Source organism: Pantherophis guttatus, chromosome 7 (assembly GCF_059756535.1).
Source record: "Pantherophis guttatus breed Tessera chromosome 7, ASM5975653v1, whole genome shotgun sequence".
Lineage (NCBI taxonomy): Eukaryota > Metazoa > Chordata > Lepidosauria > Squamata > Colubridae > Pantherophis > Pantherophis guttatus.
In genome coordinates, this window is record NC_142069.1 from 90,020,405 (window position 1) to 90,047,759 (window position 27,355).

Below are 27,355 nucleotides of genomic sequence, written 5' to 3' on the forward strand. Positions count from 1 at the left end.
TAAAAGTGATATCTTCCAAGGAGCTGGATTTAAGCTTGGACAAATCCAAGGATGTATCCGATACTGCGAACAAAGAGAGACAAATCCTGTAAATTCAGGAGATTTACCTATAGTCCTCTACTTACGACCACAATTGAGCCCAGAATTTCTGTTGCTCAGTGAGTTTTGCCCCCATTTTACAACCTTTCTTGCCACAGCGGTTAAGTGAATCACCGCAGTTGAAAAGTTAGGGAGCTGGTTGTTAAGTGAATCTGGCTTCCCTGTTGACTTTGCTTGTCAAGAAGGTCGCAAAAGGGGAATCACGTGACCCCCCCCCCCCCGGACACTGCAACCGTCATAAATCCATGCCAGTGGCCAAGCCTCTGAATTTTGATCTCGTGACCACAGGGATGCTGCAAAGGTCATAAGTATGAAACACGGTCCTAAATCACTTTTTTCAGAGCCGTTGTGATGTAAAGCAGTCACTAAACGAACAGTCATAAGTCGAGGATCACCTGTAGAAGGATTCCCTTTCCTGTTGTGGTTCACCAGCAGCCTGCGTATCTGGCAGCGGAGTCAGACAGTGAGGAGGCTGGGGAGGAACATGGGCCAGTCCTGGAGTCTGGGGAAGGCTCAGACAAGGGCTCTGCGTCAGAGGCAGAGATGGGGCCAGGGCTATCTGGGAGTGATCGCGGACTCCAGAGTCGGATATCAGAGAGGCAGAGGAACAGAGGGAGCCTGTTCCCAGTGCGTGCAGGCGCAGAGCTGCCAGAAGTCACAAACAGTTAAAACAAAAGGGACGACTCGGGGGTAAGGCCTGGAAGTGATTGGCCCCTCCCATAAGGCTTAAAAGAGGAGCAAAGGCACGTGGGCCCTTTGCAGGAAAGCAAGGTTGTTAATTCTGTTCCCAGTCGGCATCTCTGTTTGATTCTGGACTCCGTGTGGCTTTGCCAAGTAGGTCTTTGGCAGCGTGTCAAGGGAGATAAAGGTGGGTGATTATCCCGAAGGACTTCTCCCGAAGGACATTTTGCAACTAATTGGGACTCAGCTGTGAATGAACGTAATTCACAGCTGTTGCAATAAAAGAGGTTTTTGGGACTACTCATGTGTTTTAATGACTCAGGAAGCCTAGGTCACAATATTTCCATATATTCTTGACTTAGGTCCTTTATTGAAGTAACTGCCAGATGTTACATGAGGAGACGAAGTTATAACGGCATTTGAAAAAAAAAGTGATTGATGACTACGTCTCGCATTTATGACCGTTGCAGTCAGGCATTCACAATTGGTTGCAACATCTCAGGATGGTGGGATTGTCATTTTCAACCTTCCTGGGGGGGCTTCAGAGATGCAAATGCAATGTGGGGGGAGAGCCAGATTCTCTTAATGAAATCAGATGATTCGCTTAACGAGTGTGGAAAGAAAAGTGGTAAAACAGCATGCCTTGCTTAGCAATGGAAATTGGATGCTCAATTGTGGTCATAAGTCAAGGACTAGCTATGAAGGAGTATTAAATCCTAGGCTATGGAATGAATGTGAAACCTGGTGTCAACTGTCCGACTAGTGGTCCCAAAATAAGGAATCACTCTTACGGGAGATTTGAATTCCGAAAAGTAAAACTTTATTGGATACACTGTATTGGTACTGAAGAAACAAAACCAGCTCTGATTTTCCCGTGCGAATGCTGGTCCAGTTAAACAATGGCTTCCCCATCTCCCCACTCCTGGCTGGTCCCCTTGTCCAATAATAAAACGTCTGTTTGCTATGGGAACAGTCCGTCTCTTTCTCCAGCACCTGCAGGGGTGACCTTGATGGTTTCCAGGCTCTCTGCATGCATTCTCCTCTTCCATTTCTCCCTTCCTTCCCCTAGTTCATTGGCAAGTACAAAGCTTTAGAGTTTGAAAGAAGCCAAGAAGTTCAGTCTCGACACCTGCTTTGGTATTCAAAGCTGCACGTCAGAAAGCCTACACTCAAAACACGTTCAAAAACTTCACAAATGTTGCATAGGTTGTCGTTGTGTATCCCTCTAAGACCCCCTAAAACCACTGAGGAGAAATCCCAACTTGGGGAAACGCAATAATCTGCGATAAAGAATGCGCATCTCTCAAACACAATTTTACTTTCGTTTTAATAGCGCTTGATATAATAAAGTTGTAATAGCTTTTTAATGTTTCCATGTATAATTTAAGGCTGGAGCGAACCGCATAATTGCTAAAGAGGGTGACTTAAGAATGCGGAGCCATGAGAAGATCTTGTTAAATGTACATTCAAATTAAAAAGGTGGCAGCTTTTATTACGAGCCGGCTCGTAATTCCCTTTCCTTTCCCGGATTTTAACAGAAAGTCAATTGAAATGGACTTTATTTGCATATATTATGAGTTGTATGTTACAGAAGCTCTCGAGAATCGTAAAAATTATTGGGAAGGGAAAACGTGAGATACAAAATTGTGGTATTAAAAAAGCAAAAAAAAAACAAAAAAAAAAACAACCATGGCACCCTAATTTCATTGCTGGTTTTATACCCTAGGGGTCACTTTAGTGTAAAACAAAAAAATCTAGATGGAATTTCTTGCTCTCTTTTGCCTTTCAGCTCCAGCCCAGGAGCCCTCAAGCAGTTGCATCCACAACAAACCATTTTTTATACCAAATATATTTTACTGATAAAGAAATAAAGGGAGACTGGTGTAAATCTATTTCAAGCTTCTTAGCTCTCATCAGCCAGCCTTACCCTTACTTGGATTCGAACCTGGGCTGCCTGCATGTTAGGCAGTTGTATTAACCACTGAGCCACAGGTCCTCCTCCCTTCATCAGCCTGAAGAGCAGAAGAGAGCAGAATGCTCTCTCCCACATGTTGGAGTAGACCAGGTGTCTTGGTAAAAACACTTAATCTTTCCCCTGGCTCAGGCTGATGAATGAATGAATGTGTTGAAGAAGTGTAGAATAGTTTTGACAGGGAAAAATATCCCATTTTTATGGAGAGAGAGGGGGACACATTAGATGTAACCCTGCTGAATGAATATTTGAGGGCTCAGCTTCCTCAGTGAAGACGATGGTTAAATAGAATAGAATAGAATAGAGTAGAGTAGAGTAGAGTAGGGTAGGGTAGGGTAGGCTAGGCTAGGCTAGGCTAGGCTAGGCTAGGGTAGGAAAGAATAGAATAGAATAGAATAGAATAGAATAGAATAGAATAGAATAGAATAGAATAGGGTAGGGTAGGGTAGGGTAGGGTAGGGTAGGGTAGGGTAGGGTAGGGTAGGGTAGGGTAGGGTAGGGTTGGGTAGGGTTGGGTAGGGTAGGGTAGGGTAGGGTAGGGTAGGGTAGGGTAGGGTAGGAAAGAATAGAATAGAATAGAATAGAATAGAATAGAATAGAATAGAATAGAATAGAATAGAATAGAATAGGGTAGGGTAGGGTAGGGTAGGGTAGGGTAGGGTAGGGTAGGGTAGGGTAGGGTAGGGTAGGGTAGGGTAGGGTAGGGTTGGGTAGGGTAGGGTAGGGTAGGGTAGGGTAGGGTAGGGTAGGAAAGAATAGAATAGAATAGAATAGAATAGAATAGAATAGAATAGAATAGAATAGAATAGAATAGAATAGAATAGAATAGAGTAGGGTAGGGTAGGGTAGGGTAGGGTAGGGTAGGGTAGGGTAGGGTAGGGTAGGGTAGGGTAGGGTAGGGTTGGGTAGGGTTGGGTAGGGTAGGGTAGGGTAGGGTAGGGTAGGGTAGGGTAGGGTAGGAAAGAATAGAATAGAATAGAATAGAATAGAATAGAATAGAATAGAATAGAATAGAATAGAATAGAATAGAATAGAATAGAATAGAGTAGGGTAGGGTAGGGTAGGGTAGGGTAGGGTAGGGTAGGGTAGGGTAGGGTAGGGTAGGGTAGGGTAGGGTAGGGTAGGGTTGGGTAGGGTAGGGTAGGGTAGGGTAGGGTAGGAAAGAATAGAATAGAATAGAATAGAATAGAATAGAATAGAATAGAATAGAATAGAATAGAATAGAATAGAATAGAATAGAATAGAATAGGGTAGGGTAGGGTAGGGTAGGGTAGGGTAGGGTAGGGTAGGGTAGGGTAGGGTAGGAAAGAATAGAATAGAATAGAATAGAATAGAATAGAATAGAATAGAATAGAATAGAATAGAATAGAATAGAATAGAGTAGGGTAGGGTAGGGTAGGGTAGGGTAGGAAAGAATAGAATAGATTAGAATAGAATAGAATAGAATAGAATAGAATAGAATAGAATAGAATAGAATAGAATAAGGTAGGGTAGGGTAGGGTAGGGTAGGGTAGGGTAGGGTAGGGTAGGGTAGGGTAGGGTAGGGTAGGGTAGGGTAGGGTAGGGTAGGGTAAGGTAGGAAAGAATAGAATAGAATAGAATAGAATAGAATAGAATAGAATAGAATAGAATAGAATAGAATAGAATAGAATAGGGTAGGGTAGGGTAGGGTAGGGTAGGGTAGGGTAGGGTAGGGTAGGGTAGGGTAGGGTAGGGTAGGAAAGAATAGAATAGAATAGAATAGAATAGAATAGAATAGAATAGAATAGAATAGAATAGGGTAGGGTAGGGTAGGGTAGGGTAGGGTAGGGTAGGGTAGGGTAGGGTAGGGTGGGGTGGTGTGGGGTGGGGTGGGGTGGGGTGGGGTGGGGTAGGGTGCGGTAGGGTAGGGTAGGGTAGGGTAGGGTAGGAAAGAATAGAATAGAATAGAATAGAATAGAATAGAGTAGAATAGAATAGAATAGAGTAGGGTAGGGTAGGGTAGGGTAGGGTAGGGTAGGGTAGGGTAGGGTAGGGTAGGGTGGGGTGGGGTGGGGTGGGGTGGGGTGGGGTAGGGTGGGGTAGGGTAGGGTAGGGTAGGGTAAGGTAGGAAAGAATAGAATAGAATAGAATAGAATAGAGTAGAATAGAATAGAATAGAATAGAATAGAATAGAATAGAATAGAACCGAACCAAAAGATGAGCTCACCGCAAATTCATCCTGCCACTGATGTTCTTTCTGGAATTTTTCTGCTGCTTCAGCAAGACGCTATAAAGAAAAGAGAAGAAGAGAAATACCGTGTTAAAAAAACCCTTCGGCCCCCTCCTGCAGGCAGGACAATCATGGGTAACAAGGGAAGCGACATTTTCTAATCTTTAAATGGTTCGGTGGCTAATCCCAGGATCCCCACAGGAAGCAGACGTAATATGTAAACTGATATTACCACGCATTAGTCAAAATCATTAGCCACAGTTCTCAAGAATACAAGCTATTTTAATGTCGCTCCCGAAAGGGCCCCCTGAACCTTAAAAATGTAATTTCATAGCGTACGAAGAAGTGAGAAACAAATGCATTGGATTCAGGGTTTATTACAAACGGATTTAAGTCACATTTCCCGAACACATAATTATCGTTCTATTTGTTTTGTTCTTCTCTAATATTTGCCATCTATTTCTCCATACGGGAATAACACATAAAGCAACAAAGAGAAAATAATCATAGAGCAGGGAAAATTGCTGGTAAGAATAAAATTATCATATACAGGTAGTCCTTGACTTAAGGCCACAATTGACCCCTCCCCCCAACATTTCTGCTGCTAAGCAAGACAGTGGTTAAGTGAGTTTTGTCTAATGTCGCAACCTTTCTTGCCATGAGTTGTTAAGCGAATCAGTGAGGTTGTTAAATTAGCAACTGTTAAGGATATTCTTGGCTCATAACCGATGTTGTGGATTATTGAGCAGAGTCCCCTGTGAGTAAACGCATGAAAAGTGACTGGGAGTGGTTGTCAACAATCACAGTCAACATACAAACACACTGAGTTGTTGTAGTCTTTTACTTTTAGAAAAAGTAAAGCAAAATCCAAAAAATAATCCAAGTCATACACAGATAAGACGAGAGTTAAAAGATCAATCCAGGGATATTCCAAATACAAAGTCTTCTTACCAGTTGTAGTCATACACAAAAAACAGTTCTTCCTGAGTTTCAAACAGGAACAAGTTCAATATCAAAACATTCAATAAATAATAGAAAGCAACATGTAGCTATGATCAAACAGTGATCATGCAGAGAGATCAGGTAGAGAGTTACAGCAAATAAGCAGGTAAAATGGTGTAGTATCCACACAAGCCATGATCCTGACTTCCCTTAAGTACATTGGCTACAGAGCTTAGCCAATCAGGATACAGGATGATGCAATACAGTCTTAAAGCAATATAATACCTTTCTGACTGCAAACATACATTGTTGGTTTATATATTGCCTGACCAACTAGTTAGACAAATAACCATTTCCTAACATGAGTTGTTAAGTGAATCAGTGAGCTTGTTAAGTTAGCAACAAAGTTGTTAAGTGAATCTGGTTTCCTTATGGATTCTGCTGGGTCAGAAAGTTGCAAAAAGGGATCACGGGACCCCGGGATGCTACGACCGTCATAAATATGAGTCTGAATTTGGATCACTTGTGACCCTGGAGATGCTGCAACAGTCATAAATGTGAGAAGCGGTCATAAGTCCCTTTTTTTCCAGAGTCATTGTAACTTACAACCGCACTGAAACAAGTGATTTGCGATGGTTTCTCACACTTATGACCATTCCAACATTCCTATGGTCATGTGATCCAAATTCAGACGCTTGGAAACCAACTTGTATTTATGACAGTTGAAATGTCCCGGGATGCTCCCAGGATGCCCTTTTCTGACCTTCTGACCCAGCCAAGTTAATGAGGAAGCCAGATTCACTGAGCGTCCATGTGACTGACCTAACAACTGCAGTGATTTGTTTAACAACGGTGGCGAGAAAGGGCTTAAAATGGGGAGGAACTCACTTAACAGATGCCTCGCTTAGCAACGGAAATTTTGAGCTCAATCGTAGTCAAGGACTACCTGTATTTGGTTGGTTTTTTCAGGACAGCCTGAATTCAAGATCGAATCCTCCAATAAATATTGCATTCTGTCCATTTGTAGAGCTGCAGGGGAGTAGGCCGAAAACACGAGGGGGAAAAAAAGTAACTTTTCCACCAGTTGATTAAGATGAATCCTATTCTTCGTAAACTCTACAGGGCCATCTTAACAGCATTATAGGTCCTTGGCAAAACAGTGTACTGTGTAAATGTAAATGGTCGATAAAATTAAACATATATTTATTTTATTGGCACTTCCAACAACATCGGCGTTAAAACATTAAAAACATGAGGTCTCGTTTCATCAACTACGGGGGGAAAAAATCTGTTAATTTCTATCAATGCATGGTAGTATTAATTTAAAAAATGCAGTAAAGTGTAATAAATATGTTGCTGTGTTTATATGATACCAGGTGCATTGAAGGGTTAACATACACAGATTAGTATGGGGCCCCTATGGGGCCCCTTAAAACCAGGAAGTAACAACGACTGGGTGGGTGGGAGGAGCTTCGCGCCGCGATCGCTACCGGTTCTCCGAACCACCGGCCGCCATCGCTACCCTGGAGGATTTCACCCTTGCATCAGTCCCAGGCGTTAAGACAGCCCTGTCTCTGCTACTTTAAGTCCTCTGCAGAATGAATCATTCTATCGTGAGATAGTGTGCAATTATTAAAATCATACGATCACACCTCTCCGAAAAAAAACAAACAAACGCGAATTTTAAAAAAGCGAGCCGCATATAAATAAAACATGTCCACGATAGCAGACAAATCAGATGGAATCAAACCATGAATAATCATTTCGGAGTAGATAGAGTAAGGCGGGGGGACCAAACGCAGAGAATATTTTCAGGGCTGTTTCACACGTTCTCTCATCCTTCGCTTGGCGTTCCGGGTCAGAAATTGTGCGTCTGGTGTTGTCGTTGCCCAATTTGAATGCAAATGTATGTGATTCACACTTCCCGAATGCAGCGGTGTGCAAATAGTTTGGGATGACTGTTTGGGCCTGCGTATAAAATCGGTCCTTGATTTTGCTGTGGAAGGATCTCAGAAAGCAGAACTAAAGTTTAAAGGTGAAAAGGTTCTCCTCGCACGTATGTGCTAGTCGTTCCTGACTCTAGGGGGCGGCGCTCATCTCCGTTTCAAAGGCAAAGAGCCAACGCTGTCCGAAGACGTCTCCGTGGTCATGTGGCCGGCATGACTCAACGCCAAAGGCGCACGGAACGCTGTTCCCTTCCCACCAAAGGTGGTCCCTATTTTTCTACTTTGCATTTTTACCTGCTTTCGAACTGCTAGGTTGGCAGAAGCTGGGACAAGTCATGGGAGCTCACCCCGTTACGCAGCACTAGGGATTTGAACCGCTGAACTGTCCACCTTTCGATCGACAAACTCAGTGTCTTAGCCACTGAGCCACCGTGTCCCAACTAAAGTTTAGCTCGAGTCCAATTTCCCCATCATCTCTAAAAAGTATTGACCTGAGATTCTTCTATCATAGTTTCATGCCCTTCTCTGCAATCATCGTCGCTACCCACAGCCACCTAAGGCATTATGGGTTACTGTTAACAGATTAAAAAAAACTATGCTAAAATAAATATCCCGTATTATGTAACGGTTGGTTCCCATGGTTTCTCCACGGTCATTACAAGAATTCAGATGCAACAGCTTGCAAGGCTTGTGTCCCAAAAGGTTGGTCTCCTTTGAGATTATCAATCATCCAAGGTCATGGTTGCCCTGAAGGTACTATTTTTTTTCTTCAAAAGGCAAGTGGACTTTCTTGGAGTTTTTTTTTTTCCTTGAAAACGTTTCGCCTCTCATCCAAGAAGCTTCTTCACTTCTGAGTTAGAACTGAAGAAGTTTCTTGGAAGAGAAGCGAAACGTTTTCAAGGAAAGAAATCAAGAAAGTCTACTTGCCTTTTTGGAAAAGCAGCCTTGAGTTGGTCTTCTTTAGTTCTTCAGATCCTTTTTTTCATTGGAATTCTCCTGTCCTCTCCTCTCCTCTCCTCTCCTTCCTTCCTTCCTTCCTTCCTTCCTTCCTTCCTTCCTTCCTTCCTGCCTGCCTGCCTGCCTGCCTTCCTTCCTTCCTTCCTATCTTCCTTCCTTCCTTCCTTCCTTCTGTCCTTCCTTCATCTTCCTTCCTGCCTTCCTGCCTTCCTTCCGTCCTTCCTTCATCTTCCTTCCTTCTGTCCTTCCTTCATCTTCCTTCCTTCTGTCCTTCCCTCATCTTCCTTCCTGCCTTCCTGCCTTCCTTCCATCCTTCCTTCATCTTCCTTCCTTCCTTCCTTCCTTCCTTCCTTCCTTCCTTCATCTTCCTTCCTTCTGTCCTTCCTTCATCTTCCTTCCTGCCTTCCTGCCTTCCTTCCATCCTTCCTTCATCTTCCTTCCTTCTGTCCTTCCTTCATCTTCCTTCCTGCCTTCCTTCCTTCCGTCCTTCCTTCATCTTCCTTCCTTCCTGCCTTCCTTCCATCCTTCCTTCATCTTCCTTCCTGCCTTCCTGCCTTCCTTCCATCCTTCCTTCATCTTCCTTCCTGCCTTCCTGCCTTCCTTCCGTCCTTCCTTCATCTTCCTTCCTGCCTTCCTGCCTTCCTTCCGTCCTTCCTTCATCTTCCTTCCTGCCTTCCTGCCTTCCTGTCTGTCTCTCTTCCTTCCTGTCTTTTTTCCTTCCTGCCTTCCTGTCTTCCTTCCTGTCTTCCTTCCTTCCTATCTCCCTTCCTTCCTGTCTTTTTTTCTTCCTTCCTTCCTTTTCCTCCCTCCCTCCCTCCCTCCCTCCCTCCCTCCCTTCCTTCCTTCCTTCCTTCCTTCCTTCCTTCCTTCCTCAGAAGATCCTATACCACTCTTCACAAATGGCTCTTCTGGTTGATGATCACCATTCAACTCAACACAACAACACAAAAGAGTGATATCGCTATTTACTATAAATTTAGATCTTATTTTACCATTTGATGCATGGTTTTTATTTTTCCGCGCGCACTGAATTGTAAGTGGCTCAGAGCCTTGGGAGATTTAGCAGCCTAGGCACTCTAGTAAATAAAAACAAACAAATAAATATACTCCTTGCATATTCCAATAAGTAGTCCTTCACACAAAGGAGTCGTTAGAAAATGCAAATATAATTTCTACGTGCCGTCGCTTTTTGAAGGTGTGTGCACATATTTAATAAGGAGAATCAACGTTCCTTCAGCCATCTATAATTCAGCCAGCCAGCACTTCTTAATGTGGAAACAATTACCTTTTGGAAATGCTTGCCTCTGCCTTTAAGGAGAAACTTCCTGACAGTTAGAACAATTAATCTGTGGAAGAACCTGCCTCCAGAAGTTGTGGGTTCTCCAATCCTGGAGATTTTTTAAGAAGTGATGGGCGGTATGCCAAAATAAAGCCAGGTCATGACATACACTTGAAAGTAAATCTGGAAGCCTGTAATTGTGGAGTCTGTCTGGCAAGAACGAAGAATGTTTATCTACAGGAAATATGCATGTGTAAATCTTGTAACAATTCTGGGTAGTTAGAAAGCTGATAAAAGTAACAAGAGTTAGACAACTTGCAGGCCTCAGCTAACAATTAGGAATACAGATGGCCTGCAGCCAATTAAATGTGTATTAGATAACTCCTGGGGCATTCATTAGCCGAGGTTTAGGAATAGGGACAGCTAGAGACCAATAGAACAAATTGTAGAATTATTACTAAAACGTTTATTGGATGGTATTTCTCATTATCTCACCTTGTCCTGCCTTTTCTTTTAGTGAAAATGTATAAAGAGGGCTTTATACATTTATAAAGTTGCGAGGAGAGGGCTCGCAACTTGGGCGTCCTCCTGGATGCATGGCTGTCTTTAGAAGAGCATGTGACGGCCGTGGCCAGGGGGGCTTTTTATCAGGTCTGCCGGATACGCCAGTTGCGTCCCTTTCTGGATCGGGACTCCCTACGCACGGTCACTCAGGCACTCGTCACTTCCCGCCAGGACTACTGCAATGCTCTCTACATGGGGCTCCCCTTGGGGTGCACCCGGAGGCTCCAGTTGGTCCAGAATGCGGCCGCGCGGGGGATTATGGGAGCGAGGGGGCGTTCCCATGTGACACCTCTCCTGCGTGAGCTGCACTGGCTTCCGGTGGTCTTCCACGTGCGCTTCAAGGTGTTGGTGACCACCTTTAAAGCGCTCCATGGCTTAGGGCCGTGGTATCTACAAGACCGCCTTCTGCCACCAAAAGCCTCCCACCGGCCAGTTCGCTCACACAGAGAGGGTCTCCTCAGGGTGCCGTCGGCCAGACAATGTCGGCTGACAACCCCCAGGGGGAGAGCCTTCTCTGTGGCCAGCAACTGCCCTCTGGAACGACCTACCCCTAGAGATACGCACTATACCAGACCTGCGGACTTTTCGTCGGGCCCTGAAAACTCATTTATTTTATCTAGCCGGGCTGGCTTGATCCCATCCTTTCAGTTTTAATTTGAATTGGTTTTAACTGGGTTGTTTTAAATTGAGGGCCGAAATTATTTAATGTCTTTTAAACTGTTTTTTTAAATTTTATACGTTATGTTTTATCTCGGCTGTTCACCAACCTGAGTCCTGTTGGAGAAGGGCGGTATAAAAATAAAATAGTTGTAGTACAGTGGTCTAAAGCACCCTGTTATTAAGACCAGCTGCCTGCAATTACTGCAGGTTCGAATCTCGCCAAGGCTCAAGGTTGACTCAGCCTTCCATCCTTTCTAAGGTAGGTAAATTGAGGACCCAGTTTGTGGGGGCAATAAGCTGACTTTGTATAAATATACAAAAGTATGAAGGCTATTGCTTAACGCATTGTAAGCCACCCTGAGTCTCCGGAGAAGGGCGGCATATAAATCAAATAAAAAAAATAAAAAATAAATAAATAAAATAAAGCTTACTTAATCTTTTGTTCTTGGCATTTTTGGCCAGGAGCGCTTTTTCTTTGGAGTACCCCAATAAAAAACAATCAGAAAACCTGCACCTGGTGTCTGGCGTCCATCATTGGCTTCGGCACTGGGCTCAGACCCGAATTGGGGACAACAGAAGAGACTGGACAACCATTTGTCTAAAATGGTATAGGCCCGTGATGGCGAACCTATGGCATGTGTGCCGGATGTGGCATGCAGAACCATCTTTCCGGGCACACCAGCCATCACTCATTGCTCTTCCGAGTTCCAACATACGCACCAACTGTTCTCGTGTGCACAGGAGTACCGGAAACTGGAAAATCAGGTGACCAGCGCCCATGCGCACGCCGGAAATGGAAGCTCAGCTTCCTGGTGCGCACATACGCGCTGGGAAACTGCTCTTCCGGTTTCCGGGGCTTCTCCGCACACACTTCTTTTTTGGCACTCGGTGCCAAAAATCTTCGTCAACACTGCTATAGACTTTCCTGCCTGAGCAGGGAGTTAGACTAGAAGACCTCCAAGGTCCCTTCCAACTCCGCTATTCTATGAAATCAGTTCTGGCCTTCGAATGCAGAAAGAGAAATAAGTGGAGAGAAAGCGGGGTGGGCTTCGTCTGAACGAAGAGATTTTTTTTCCCGCTACCTCTTGATAAATCGAAATATCAACCGCAAAACGGAAAGAACAAAACGAGAAAGATGCTTGTTAAGTTATAGCATTTACTTGGTGAACCGCCTGACCTCTTCCGCTGACTTCGGAGAGGGAGATGCAAGTTGAACGGGCGAAAAAGAGGGGGGGGGAAAGGAAGAATAGTCACATCAACTGTCAGCCTGGAAACTAGCTAGCCATTCAAAGCTTGGCCTTGGTGTCCCAAGAGATGTGACTAATTCTATGAAAAGGTTTCCACGCGCTGTCATCTACCGAGAGATAGAAAAAAAAAAACCAGGGAGGAGTTTTATCTGATCGCCAGCTCCCGAGAAGGTTGATTCGGCCTTTCAAACCTTCGCAATATTTTCGGTCGTGTCTTTTATCTCTCCTTGACCAGCACACTGACAGCCAAAGTGAGGTTGAAGGCATCTCACTGTCATGAAAGAAGACATGTCTTTTTTGTCCTCTCTACCATTGTTTCCTTTTTTAAAAGCATTGAAAGGGAACTCTTTTGAGGACCTCGTGGTAGCCTGGGCTACATTTACATTAGGTGAAGAGAGAATTCCATCTGTCAAAAAAATCAGAAGGAATTGGCGACCCCCTAAACCCAAACTTTTTTTTTTATTAAAAGTCACCAGCTTCTGTGAGCAAAGGGTCATGTCATCAGATGAAGGGATAGGTCACAAAAGATTATTTCTTTTTTTTTTCCTTTTATATATATGATTTAAAAAGCTTCTAGAAGCTGGCAACTTTTAATAAAAACTTTTCGGTTAGGCCAGTGATGAAACTACCGGTTCTGTGGGCGTGGCTTGGTGGTGGTGGGGGGTGGTAATGTGACTAGGTGGGCATGGCCGAATAGGTTGTAAAAAAATATTTTTAAAAGTAAAAAAAAAGGCTCTGAGGATCACGCAGCACAGCTGTGATCATCGGAGCCTTTTTTAAAACTTTTTTAAAGCATTTTTACCACCAGGTCCGAGAAAAAGTTTTTAAAAAGTTTTTTTAAAAAGTTCAGACGATTGCACGTCGCTCAGCTCATCGTCGGAACTTTTTTTTTTTTTTTTACATTTTTTACTACCGGTTCGGTGAACTAGTAGCCTTTTTTACTACCGGTTCAGGCGAACCGGACCGAACCGGGAGCATTTCACCCCTGGGTTAGGCGCTAGCAAACTCCTGATTTTTGGCAAATGGAATGGGACTCTCTATTCACATAATATACATACATACAGACATACATATATACATACATACATACGTATGTACGTGCATACATACATACATTAAAAAATTAAAATATTTTAAAAGGAAAAAAAAACTAATAATAGACGAATATAAAGCAATAAAAAGAAAGAAATCAAAGAAAGAACTAAAACAAGCCCAGTGACCCACTTAACAATGGTGGCAAGGAAGGTGATAACATGGGGCAAATGTCACTTAACAGCTGTCTCACTTAGCAACAGAACGTTTGGGCTCAATCGTGGTCATACGTCAAGGACTACTTGTGGGATTCACATCTTGAAGAGGTTGGAAAAAGGAAATGGAAGGACAGCCTTCTCACCAGGCTCAAGGTTGACTCAGCCTTCCATTCCTTCCGAGGTAGGTAAAATGAGGACCCGGATTGTGGGGGCAATAAGCTGACTTTGTATAAAAAAGAACGCCGCTTGGGGGGGGGGGGCAAAAAAGCCCTACTAAGCAGATATATACAAAAGTATGAAGGCTGTTGCTTAACGCATTGTAAGCCGCCCTGAGTTTCCAGAGAAGGGCGGCATATAAATCGAACCAATAAATAAATAAATAAATTCTCATTGTCACAGAACGGGAAATGTTGAGTTGTCAGTTAATCAGACAGATACTTCAACGGGATATAGCAATAGCACTTAGACTTATATACCGCTTTACAGTGCTTTTATAGCCCTCTCTAAGCGGTTTACAGAGTCAGCCTCTGTAAGTATGAGGGCTATTGCTTAATGCATTGTAAGCTGCCCTGAGTCTCCGGAGAAGGGCGGCATATAAACCGAACAAATAAATAAATAAATAAATAAATAAATAAATAAATAAATAAATAAATAAATAAATCCTGGAGCATTAAAATGTCCCGTAAAGCGATTCTATTTTTACATCCCATAGAATGAGATCATTAGGAAACCCATTATACGTACATGATGCAAACATCATACGGTACAATACCGACCCTGGAAGTCGCCTCGCCGAATTTGGAATCCTGTTTCCCAGCGAAATTAGATTATCGCCATGAAATGCTTTACATCCACACAGCGTGTGGCAAGCCAAATTGGATCTAAGAGCTGCTCTTCGAAGAACATTTTTTTTTTTTTTGCTTAACTAATCAAGTTGCCTTCGCTGGAAACGCTAAAGGAAGACAGCTCACCCTGCCTAGATGTTGTCGGTTCATTTTATTTTATTTTATTATTTTTATATTAGGCAATGTAAAAATGAAAAGCATTTCACAGTATGTTTATTTGATTTTTTTTACGTTTCCTGGAAAGCCTTAAATGTATGTCTCGCACCCTCCCTCCCTTTTTTCCTTTTCCTTCCTTCCTTCCTTCCTTTCTTCCATTCATCCATCCATCGATCCATCCATCCCTTTTCTCCTTTCTTTCCTTCCCACCTACCTACCTTCTTGTGTTTTCCCTCCTTCCTTCCTTCCCTTTTTCCTTCCTTCCCCTCCTTCCTTCCTTTCCACCCACCTACCTACCTATCTACCTTCCCATGTTTTCCTTCATTCCATCCCTTTTCCCTCCCTCCCTTCCTTCCTTCTTTCTTTCCTTTCTTCCATCCATCCATCTATCCATCCTTTCTTCCCTTTTCCCCTTTCTTTCCTTTCTTTCCTTTCTTCTTTCCCCTTCTCCTTCCTTCCTTCCTTCCCACCTACCTACCTTCCTGTGTTTTTCTTCCTTCCTTTTCCTTCCTTCCTGCCTTCCCCTCCTTCCCCTCCTTCCTTCCTTCCCACCTACCTATCTACCTACCTACCTTCCTGTGTTTTCCTTCCTTCCTTCCTTCCTTCCCTTTTTCCATTTCTTTCCTTTCTTCTTTCCCCTTTTCCTTCCTTCCTTCCATCCATCCCTTTTCCTGTTCTTTCTTTTCTTCTTTCCCTTTTTCCTTCCTTCCTTCCTTCTATCCATCCCTTTTCCCCTTTCTTTCCTTTCTTCTTTCCCCTTTTCCTTCCTTCCTTCCTTCCTTCCTTCCTTCCATCCATCCCTTTCCCCTTTCTTTCCTTTCTTCTTTCCCCTTTTCCTTCCTTCCTTCCTTCCTTCCTTCCTACCTACCTACCTACCTACCTATGTACCTTCCTGTGTTTCCCTCCTTCCCTTCCATTCTGCTCAACCAATGCAATTTCCAACTTTATATCACCTTATTAAAAAAGCATTTTACATCAACTACCATTAAACATACTCAGAAACCCAGAAAGACAGCTCCATATTTTTCTACCACCCCCAGGAATTCCTCCAAACTGGGCCAGTCACTCTCTCTCAGCCCTAGGAAAGAGACAATGGCCAACCCCTTTCGAAAACCTTGCCAAGAAAACTGGAGGGACTGGTCCAGAATTCAACATGACTACCCAAAAGGAGGAAAATATACCCTACTGATGCATACAATTATGCATCTGTCTCTTCTTAATATATTTGGTTGAATACAATATTTATATGCAATTTATGAGTAAAATCTTCCCCTTGTGGGCCCAACACACCGCCTCCCTGAAAGGCTTGCATAGGCTTCTTGCAATATTTTATGCAACGCGATGCATGAATGTTTCATGGCAATTTTATCATATTACCACGGACAATTCTCTCCCCTAATACTTGAGGCAGAAAAGTTTCCTAACGGGAAAAATGAAACAGAAATATATATATATTCTTACTTCTTCGTAGGATTTATGTGTGTTTTTCCTCTAGCCAGGTTTTTCCTACGTAACCAAGGTTTTTCTGCAGCCCTAGCTCAGTGGAATCACATCCACTCAATTCTGGGCTTTTTTCTTTCTGGCAGCCAGCAAGTTCTTGCTGCCAGGTGAGAGACTTATATAGATCTATTTCTGGCTGATTAGTCATCATCAGTAAGCCACACCCACATCTCATGTATCCTCCCTGTAAAGGTACAATATCTATTTTCTTATAGATATTTTCTTATAGATATTCTGAATCGAGTGGATGTGATTCCACTGAGCTAGGGCTGCAGAAAAACCTTGGTTACATAGGAAAAACCTGGCTAGAGGAAAAACATATGTCTGTGTGTGTGTGTGTGTGTGTGTGTGTGTGTGTGTGTGTGTTCAATTCTGAATGACTGCTTAGCACACGGAGCACTGGAAAAGATCTCCCATATTTTAATGAAGGAACGTGCTCTTTGTTTGCGGTTTGGCGCTCTTTGTGTAAATACCGATGACTAATTCACAGTGCTAAGCCAAGCACGACTACTCAGAACTTAACAACCTGATAAAATCTGTATTGCGCCGTAGCCTAAAAGGACACGCACATCTATCCAGGGGTGGGGCTGCTGGGGGTTCGCAAGGGTTCGGGAGAACCTCTAGCTAAGATTCTGTGCAGTTTGGAGAACCCCCAAATCCCACCCTTGGATGGCCCCTCTCACCCTGCTTCGCCCCTCCCAGGAGTCCCCACGCGGCCCGTTTTGGATGCAGATAAGTGCAGGGTGCGCGTGGAAGCTTGGGAAGGGTGAAAAACAAGCCTACCGGAAGTTCAGGAAGGCCGGAAACAGGCCCATTTCTGGCGTCCAGAGGGCCTCCGGAGCCTGGGGAGCCATTTTCGCCCTCCCGGAGGCTCGAGAAAAGCCTCCGGAGCCCGGGGAGGGCAAAAACAACCCTCCGCTGTGGTGCAGGAAGCCAACTAGGTCACGCCTACCATGGCCACACCCACCCAGCAACCGGGCAGAGAACCCCTTGCTAAAATTTTTGAAGCCCACCCCTGCACCTGTGTGAGATTCTCAGTCATCCAGGTCATGGTTGTCCCAAAGGCATTTTTTCAAAAGGCAACTGAACTTCCTTTGTTTTTTCTCGAAGACGTTTCGCTTCTCATCCAAGAAGCTTCTCCAGTTCTGAAGAGCCTCCTTGGATGAGAAGCGAAACGTCTTCAAGGAAAAAACAAAAACCCAGTTGTCTTTTGAAAAAGCACCTTTGGGACACACACGCACCCACATCTACTGTATATTTTAAGATGAGCACCTGTTATGGATTCATACGAATTCTCCCAGTCGGAGAGTAGTGAAGTGATAGACCAGACCAGATAGATCAGATTCTGTGTCACCTTCAGGAGACTGTTCTGACCTAGGCTTCCTGCAAAGGCTCATGTCCCTTTGCTCCTCCTTTACGTCTTATGGGAGGGGCCAATCATCTCCAAGCCTTACTCCTGAGTCGCCCCTTTTGTCTTAACTGTTCTTGCCTTCCAGCAGCTCTGCGCATACACGCACTGGGAACAAGCTCCCCCTGTTCCTCTGCCTCGCTGACGTCAGACTCTGGAGTCAGTATATAACTCCCAGATGGCCCTGGCCCCATCTCTGCCTCCGACGCAGAGCCCTCGTCCGGGCCTTCCCCAGATTCCAGGACTGGCCCATGTTCCTCCCCAGCCTCTTCACTGTTCGACTCTGCTGCTAGCTCCACAGTCTGCCAGCGGACCACAACATTGACAATGAGTCTAAGAGACAGTGAGCAGGTAAGACAATGAGGAGCCGTATTTACACAGGCAGCTAACTACAAAGGAGAGGTCCTTGCTGCTCTCGGAGCTTGGTTGTTTTCTAGCATCTGGTGATGTTATGTTCTACATAACATCACCAGTAATGAAACATCTGCAAGAAAACAACCAAGCTCAGAGACCACCGTTCAGCCCTGAGGTACAAATATTCTCCTTTATCAGTAACCGCAAAGGGTTGAACAAAAACCGATCAGCACATCTTCTTGAGAAGAAAGGACATTAGCAGCTCCCTTCAACGACTCCACTTCCTGTTCTCATCACCTGGCAACCAGCTTGTCTAACTTCTTCAGCCACGTCCGTATAAGTCATCTTGTTGTGACCCCGACTCCCGAGCCTGTCCTAACAGAGGAAGAGAACTCGGAAGGTGATGAACTGATAAGGCCTCCCTCTCCAGGACCCTCCTCTCTGGCAATGCCTCAGGTTCCATCCGAAGGCCAAGAGGAACAGCCTGGGATATGCCAGGAGGAAGGCATATTGGAACAACAACAGATAGGGAGCGAGGATGATGAATCCTGGCTTGATCCCAGGCAGCGTCGGAGGGAGAAGCGTGCGCAGCAACGAAAGAGGCGTGGGAGGGCCAGAGATTGAGCTGAGTCACTGAGCCACACCCTACAAGGAATAAAAGTGGGTGGGATTGCTCTTCAGGCTTTGTGACGGTCAAAGTTAAAAACCTGAGAGTCACATCGTGTTACCTGAAATCTGGCTTGTGCATATTTGGATTGGACCTTGGCGAACTCTTGCTTCGTGGATTACTTTTTGCTACTGAACCAGACTAAGGATAAACTCTCTCTTGCTGACTGTGAGTGAAAACTGACTTGGCAGGCATTTCGCAGTTTACTGCCAAAACTCTTATCTGCGAAGGTTTCTAGTCTGATTGCTTAATAAAATCTTGGCAGGCGTGCCTGGTTGTGTGTTTGCCTGTGTGGGGAAGGGGGACAGAACACTTCTTTTCAACAATGAGATTGTGATTTGCCAATTTTTATCTTTTCAAGTTTGGCTTGGGGCCATCTTCTTCTTTAAGTGGAAGAAGAGATTTAAGTTATCTGCTCGTAGAGCCCACCTGTCCTCTCAACCTTACTTGGGAGTTTCTTCCTGCTCCTCCATCAAAAGTGACCCTACCAAGAACGTTGGTTTCAGGATCACCAGAAGTTATGAAGATCTCCCATTGCATCGAGGGACCGACGTCTTGTGAGGGAGGGTTCCTAGAAAATTGACATTTTTGGATTTCTTTTGGCATTAAATGAGCAAGTAAATAACTAACAGGATCATCTTTACTTTTGTTATGCAGAAAGGACCTTCGAAGCATCTTCTTGATGAGAAAGGAGGTTTCATGATGGAGAAACTTCATAGGTTTTTTTTTTTCATATTGGCAAGGTCTCCATGTTGTTGGGTTTTCCCCCCTTTGGTTTCTCATGGTTATATTTTGGCATAAACAATCGCTTAACTTTTTTTTTTTAAAGTGTAGGCATATTACCCTGTTTCCCCCAAAATAAGACATTCCCCTGATAATAAGCCCAATCGGGCTTTTGAGCGCATGGCAATAAGGCCAAGCACTTATTTCAGGGTTCAAAAAAATAGAAGACAGGGTCCTATTTTTGGGGAAACAAGGTAGATAGATAGGTGATAGATAGATAGATAGATAGATAGATAGATAGATAGATAGATAGATAGATGTTAGATAATAGAGAGAGATGATAGATAGATAGATAGATAGATAGATAGATAGATAGATAGATAGATAGATATGGATAGATAGACAGACAGACAGAAAGACAGACAGATAGATACCCTTTTCCCCCCAAAATAAGACATTCCCCTGATAATAAGCCCAATCGGGCTTTTGAGTGCATGGCAATAAGGCCAAGCGCTTATTTCAGGGTTCAAAAAAAATATAAGACAGGGTCTTATTTTCGGGGAAACACAGTACCATGAAAGTAGAAAAGCTTAGGCTATAACTGGCTTGATTTCCAGGCCTGACATAATGACGCCAGATTAGCCCTCTACTTAAAAGATGAAATGATAATGGTAAATTCAAATCCCGTTGTTAATGCCTTAATTCCTACTGTCTGAGCGGCTCACTAATAAGTAGATCAGTACAATTTCCCCAGAGATTCACTATGGCTTGACTAAATTATATAGGTCTATACCCAATTTAAGACTCTCAGGCTCATATACAGTGTGTCACAGAAGTGAGTGCATCCCCTCACGTTTGGGAAATATTTAAGTATATCTTTTCATGGGACAACACTGAAGAAATGACACTTGGCTACAGTGTAAAGTAGTGAGTATACAGCTTGTATAACAGTGTAAATGTGCTGTCCCCTCATAGTATGTCATAGCCAGAGAAGAACCTTTACTATAGAGAGTAAAGAAGTCCCTCAAATAGCTTTACTATCAACAGATTCTATTCTATTCTATTCTATTCTATTCTAGTCTAGTCTAGTCTAGTCTAGTCTAGTCTAGTCTAGTCTATTCTATTCTATTCTATTCTATTCTATTCTATTTCTCCTCTCCTCTCCTCTCCTCTCCTCTCCTCTCCTCTCCTCTCCTCTCCTCTCCTCTCCTCTCCTCTATTCTATTCTATTCTATTCTATTCTATTCTATTCTATTCTATTCCTCCTCCTCTCCTCTCCTCTCCTCTCCTCTCCTCTCCTCTCCTCTCCTCTATTCTATTCTATTCTATTCTATTCTATTCTATTCTATTCTATTCTATTCTATTCTATTCTATTCCTCCTCCTCTCCTCTCCTCTCCTCTCCTCTCCTCTCCTCTCCTCTCCTCTCCTATTCTAATTCTATTCTATTCTGTTCTGTTCCGTTCCGTTCCGTTCCGTTCCGTTCCGTTCCGTTCCGTTCCGTTCCTCCTCTCCTCTCCTCTCCTCTCCTCTCCTCTCCTCTCCTCTCCTCTCCTCTTCTATTCTATTCTATTCCATTCCATTCCATTCCATTCCATTCCATTCCATTCCATTCCATTCTATTCCTCATCCTCATCCTCATCCTCATCCTCATCCTCATCCTCATCCTCATCCTCATCCTCTCCTCTCCTCTCCTCTATCCTATCCTATCCTATCCTATCCTATCCTATCCTATCCTATCCTATCCCATCCCATCCCATCCCATCCCATCCCATCCCATCCCATCCCATCCCATCCTATCCTATCCTATTGAGGATCTAAGGCTAAAAACAGTTTACCTCTAGCCCTTCTTTTTTCTTTCTTCCTTCTTTCTCAAACCCTCCTCCCAGTGGTTCAAAGGACTTTTTGTTTTTTTAAAAAAATCCTGCGATTCTCCACCTTGAACCTGAGCAACTGCTGACTGTATGACAATCACGGACCACCCTGCCCTTAATAAACTCCCACCCTCAACTTAACTGATAAAACGGAAGAATTCCGCATGCATCTCAAGCAGGCTCATTCAACACCGAAAATTGAAAACTCAAACGTCTTAAAGCCGGATCGTCAATTTTGATCAGCATCCCTGACGGCGCGACGTAGACTATCCATTCCCTCTTCTTATCGGGCATGGCAAAAATGGGAGAGCTGGCAGGTTGTATGACAATCTGTTCATCAAAATGCTTCAGATTGAGATGTAAGAGGAGAGAATATTACAGCTCCAGCACTTTTAAAGGAAGAGCAGGAGAGGGTAAGTAATAGCTTTGCAAATCTGGGCTGACAGGCAGCGATAGCATCTTGCAAGGAACAGCTTATCCAGTCTGGAGAAGATATTACTCCTTTTAAGATAAAATTCATTTTATTTTTTTTTTGGTTTAGCTTCAATCGTCTTTCTTTAAACAAAAAACAAAATCCCTGTTACCCATCTCTGCTACTATAGAATTCAATCGTTCGAAGGGGAAATAAAAGGAGAACGCTTTAGCTGCTTTTGTCATTCTAAGGATTGAGATCGAGATGGGGGCAAAACCAATTTGATAAATACATAAATAGTAGCATCATTGGGACAATTAGTAGCAAATGGGGCAAGGATAATGTTTTTAATGGCCTGTTTTGAACCCCATTGTTTCCCTAGATTTGAATCAGACATGCTGTTGAACTTGTAAGTGTCAGCTAAACATTAACAGAGCTGGAAGGGACCTTGGAGGTCTTCTAGTCCAACCCTCTGCTTAGGCAGGAAACCCTACAACACTTCAGACCAATGGTTATCCAACATCTTCTTAAAAACTTCCAGTGTTGGAGCATTTACAGCTTCTGGAGGCAAGTTGTTCCACTGGTTAATTGTTTTCACTCTCAGGAAATTTCTTCTTAGGTCTAAGTTGCTTCTCTCCATGATTAATCTCCATCCATTGCTTCTTGTCCTGCCCTCAGGTGCTTTGGAGAATAGCTTGACTGCCTCTTCTTTGTGGCAGCCCCAGAGATATTGGAACACTGCTATCATGTCTCCCCTAGTCCTTCTTCTCATTAAACTAGACATGCCCAGTTCCTGCAACCGTTCTTCATATGTTTTAGCCTCCAGTCCCCTAATCCTCTTGGTTGCTCTTCTCTGCACTCTTTCTAGAGTCTCCACATCTTTTTTACATCGTGGCGACCAAAACTGGATGCAGTATTTCCTAGGACTGTGCTGGCTTTTTTCACCATTTGACATTCATCAAGTCAACTGATTTACACTAAATTTATATATATATATATATATATATTCCTTTCCTTAATTCCTTAATTCAATTTGCCAAATGTCATCTAAGACAGAACTAAATCAGAAATGGGTTGCTACCGGTTCACCCCTGATTGGGTGAACTGGTAGCGGCGGTGGGAGGTTCCTCCCACCCACCCGGATGTTTCTGTGTATGCGCAGGAGGGTCGTGCGCTAGCGTGAGTGCACCAACAAGCAAACCGGTAGCAAACGAAATTGAAACCCACTACTGGACCAAATGCAACAATGGGAATTCTACTGAAATAGTTCTTTGGGTGCAGTTTCAAGTATTTTGCCTTTCTCCACGTATCTTTTTATTGTAAAAGATCATTTATCTTTTCTAAAAAGCTAGAGAAAAGAAGGAATAGGGATGACATGAGAGCAGTGTTCCAATATTTGAGGGGCTGCCACAAAGAGGAGGGGGTGTCAGCTTCCTTTCCAAAGCATCAGAAGGCAAGGCGAGAAGCAATGGATGGAAACTAATCAAGGAGAGGGGGCTGGACTAGAAGACCTCCAAGGTCCCTATTCTGAATTGAAATAACGTCCATTATCTGGAGAGAAGAGGGACAAGGTGGGACATGATGGCACTATTCCAGTATTTGAGAGGCTGCCACAAGGAAGAGGGGGGGTCGACTTATTTTCCAAAGTACCTGAGGACAGGACAAGAAACAACGGATGGAAACTAATCAAGGATAGAAGCAACCTGGAACTAAGGAGAAATTTCCTAACAATGAGGACAATTAAGCAGTGGAACAGCTTGCCACCAGAAGTTGTGGGTGCTTCATCTCTGGAGGTTTTTAAGAAGAGTCTGGACAAGCCACCTGTCTGAAATGGACTGGACTGGAATGGACTGGACTGGACTGGACTGGACTGGACTGGACTGGAATGGAATGGAATGGAATGGAATAGAATAGAATAGAATAGAATAGAATAGAATAGAATAGAATAGAATAGAATAGAATAGAATAGAATAGAATAGAATAGAATAGAATAGAATAGAATAGAATAGAATAGAATAGAATTTGTTATTGGCCAAGTGTGATTGGACACACAAGGAATTTGTCTTGGTGCATATGCTCTCAGTGTACATAAAAGAAAAGATAGGATTTGGGGTTGGACTAGGAGACCTCCAAGGTCCCTTCCAGCTTTATTCCAAATTGAAATGACATCCGCTCCCTGCAAGATCACAGAAGGCAGGTAGATGCTACTCAAAGGCTCCAAATTCTTTAGTTGCAAACTCCCCCTTTTTCGATCGCCCGCCGCCACTTTCTTCACGGCAAACCATTCTGCCGAAATATTAACTAGGAAAGAAAAATTATTACCACCTCCGGAGTCGGGCGAGATATCAATCAAATTATTTTGCCTTGTAAATATATCAAAGCGATGCTCGGCTGATGGTTTAAGACTTCAAAGCTATTCAGATACAGCTCGCAAACAAAAAAAGAAATGCGCAAACAAAGATCGCATTCACCTTTGATTCCAACGTGCAAATGGGAAAAAAAAACTATCCACAGCTGGCAAATTGGGTTGCCCGTTTTTTTGGTGTGGTTTTTTTTTTTTTTGCAACTCAGCTTGATTTATTAGATAAAGGCAAACAATACCTGGTCCCTCCTATCTGTGCCCGGATTTTTATGCTATCTCACACTAATAAAACTAATCAGGTTTCCCAATTAGCTGTCCTTTCTCAACATCTGCAGATGTGTAATTATGTAAACTAGGAATGAATTGTTTTTTTTTTTTAGCACAAAAGGATTCTTCCCTATAAAAGAGACTAATTACTCAACCGAACAATGCCTCCTTTCAGCTTTCCATCACAGAGGCATAAACTGGGGCTATTTAATCAGGATTAAACGTCATTAAGTTTGTGCAAATTTAATTGCTAAAGAGTGTATTTGGATAGCAGTCTGAGATTGCCATGCATCCCGCATGGCATGCTAACTTCATTCCGAGTTCCCCTCCATCTGATTATATTTCAAACAAATATAATTAAGGATTTGCACGGGCGGCTCTGAGAGATATCTTGCTGAATAAACATAACGGTGTCTCGTATCGCTTTCCAATGGAATTGGACTTTCAGGGCTTTATTTTCTATGAAAAGAAGGACCAGGGTTGACATGATAGCAGTCTTCCAATATTTGAGGGATTGCCACAAAGAAGAGGGGGTCAACCTATTCTCCAAAGCACCTGAAGGCAGGACAAGAAGCAACGAATGGAAACTAATCAAGGAGAGAAGCAACTTAGAACTAAGGAGAAATTTCCTGAAAGTGAGAACAATTCACCAGTGGAACCACTTGCCTCCAGAAGTTGTGAATGCTCCAACACTGGAAGTTTTTAAGAAGACATTGGACAGCCATTTGTCTGAAAGGGTGTAGGGTTTCCTGCTTATGCAGGAGGCTGGATTAGAAGAGTTAGAAGGTCCCTTCTAACTCAGTTATTCTGTTAACTGAAGAAAACAAGGCCTTTAATCAGGGGTGAAATCCAGCAGGTTCTGACAGGTTCTGGAGAACCGGTAGCGGAAATTTTGAGCAGTTCTGCGAACCGGCAAATACCACCTCTGGCTGGTTCCAGAGTGGGGAGGGAATGGAGATTTTGCAGTATCCTTCCCCTGCCACGCCCACCAAGCCATGCCCACCAAGCCACACCCACAGAACCGGTAGTAAAAAAGTTTGAATTTCACCACTGCCTTTAATTATGCATTTCTGATAAGACCCCAATTGTCTTCCAGTTGGTGCCCATTTTCCCAGACCGAAATAAGATTGTCGAAGTCGTGTCAGGAAGAAAACCAATTTTTACAGATCACTTCAGGTGCCACTCTCTCTATATATATATATAACTTCTCAGACTTGCCTTCAACTCATACCAGCCGCTTATAGGCTTCCTAAAATCCGGAGCACATTTAAAAAGAAAGTTTCTATTACATCCAAAGGTGTATTGATCGATGTCTCTAGATGGATTGCACTGATAATCTGGGGGAGAAAATTGATAGTAGAGATTAGCAGCATCATTTTTTCCCCAAGATTATCAGTGCAATCCACCGAGAGACATCGATCAATACGCCTTTGGATGCAATAGAATCTTTCTTTTAAATGTGCTCGGATTTTGCAACACAATAGCTTACTGATTTTTTTTTTTAAATTAAAATAATAATTACATTTTGCTAGATTTAGGGGAGAAGACCTTGCTGGCACCAAAGAAGTTTTCTGAATGCATATTGTGCGTCTCTGAGCATCAAATTGCAACGTCTGATTTAATCCCAGTCCAAACATCATCATATCAGTTTCATTTTTCAACAAACCACCGCAATAATCCAAAACGCGTGATAGCTAAATCCTACTACTAAAATGGAAGTTTTATTTTTCCAGCCCGTTTTGTTCACCCCAATTCTTCTTCTATCCATCACGGGCATTCTCTCCTTCCAATAATCAAAGTCTAATTTGTCTGAAACCTGAAAAGAGATTTCTGAAGAGCAATTAGTCCTAAAAAGAGGGAGAATTAATGTTAGCTGGAGTTTAGAGCTTTGACCACAGGCTGGATGTATTCATGCTGTTTTTCCAGCAAAAGGTGTTTAATTAAGAAAGTCTCACATTTTGCTACCTTTAAAAAAAAGAGAGAGAGAGAGAGAGAAAATTCTCACCTTCTAACAAAAGGAACATCCCCAAGCATAGATTCTACCTTTTTATATACAAAGCTAAATTCTTTTTAATTGCTGCTTCATTTCTGGATTTCTAACCAAATTTGGAATCTCTGGTTGTCAATAGGTTGTGTTTGGCTCACATAGTGGTTGGCTCCAAATTTTTTAACAACCGATTCTTTGCTGGGTGGGCATGGCTGGGTGGGCATGGCCAACTCTACTTGTGTGGATGGTACCTGCATGGGACAGGCATGGTTTGGGAGGGAATCCAGGGGTCTCTGATGGAGGAGGGGGTAGAAGGAAAGAAAGAGCCAACCTGTGTGTGAGAGAGATGTGGGGGGGAGATGGAGAGGGAGAGAGAAACTGCATCAAGCTAGACTGGGAAAGCTGGCTGCATGAGGAAGAGAAGCTGAGTAAGCTGTTTTGGGGTATTTTTCGGGCTGTTTGGGGGCCCATTTCAGGCCTTTTTTCAGCCTGATTTTGGCCCCAAAACCAGCCTGAAAATGCCCCCAAAATGGCCTGTTTTGTGAGCATTTTTCGGGCTGTTTTCAGACCACTTTTTGAGGTGTTTTCAGGCCGTTTTTCAGGCCAATTTTGGCCAGAAAAACAGCCTGAAAAATAGCCTAAAACGTCCTGTTTTGTGAGCATTTTTCGGGCTGTTTTCAGCATTGGCTCAGTGGCTAAGAAGCTGAGCTTGTCGATCGAAAGGTCGGCAGTTCAGCGGTTCGAATCCCAAGCATCGCGTAAATGGAGTGAGCTCCCGTGACTTGTCCCAGCTTCTGCCAACCTAGCAGTTCGAAAACACGTAAAAAATGCAAGTAGAAAAACAGGGACCCCCTTTGGTGGGAAGGAAACAGCGTTCCATGTGCCTTTGGTTTTTAGTCATCCCGGCCACATGACCACGGAGACGTTTTCGGACAGCGCTGGCTCTTCGGCTTTGAAACGGAGATGAGCACCGCCCCCTAGAGTTGGGAACGACTAGCACATATGTGCGAGGGG

General features: G+C 43.5%; 1 protein-coding gene across 4 annotated transcripts in view; it reads right to left on the reverse strand.

The window, feature by feature from the left end:
• CACNA2D1 (calcium voltage-gated channel auxiliary subunit alpha2delta 1) overlaps window positions 1–27,355 on the reverse strand; it is a 335,884-nt gene that overhangs the window by 166,966 nt on the left and 141,563 nt on the right. For all 4 annotated transcript variants that reach the window (XM_087873415.1, XM_087873413.1, XM_087873412.1 and 1 more), the window contains exon 4: window positions 4,941–5,000. In XM_087873415.1, the coding sequence (XP_087729541.1) occupies window positions 4,941–5,000 (60 nt within the window). The remainder of the gene's footprint in view (window positions 1–4,940; window positions 5,001–27,355) is intronic.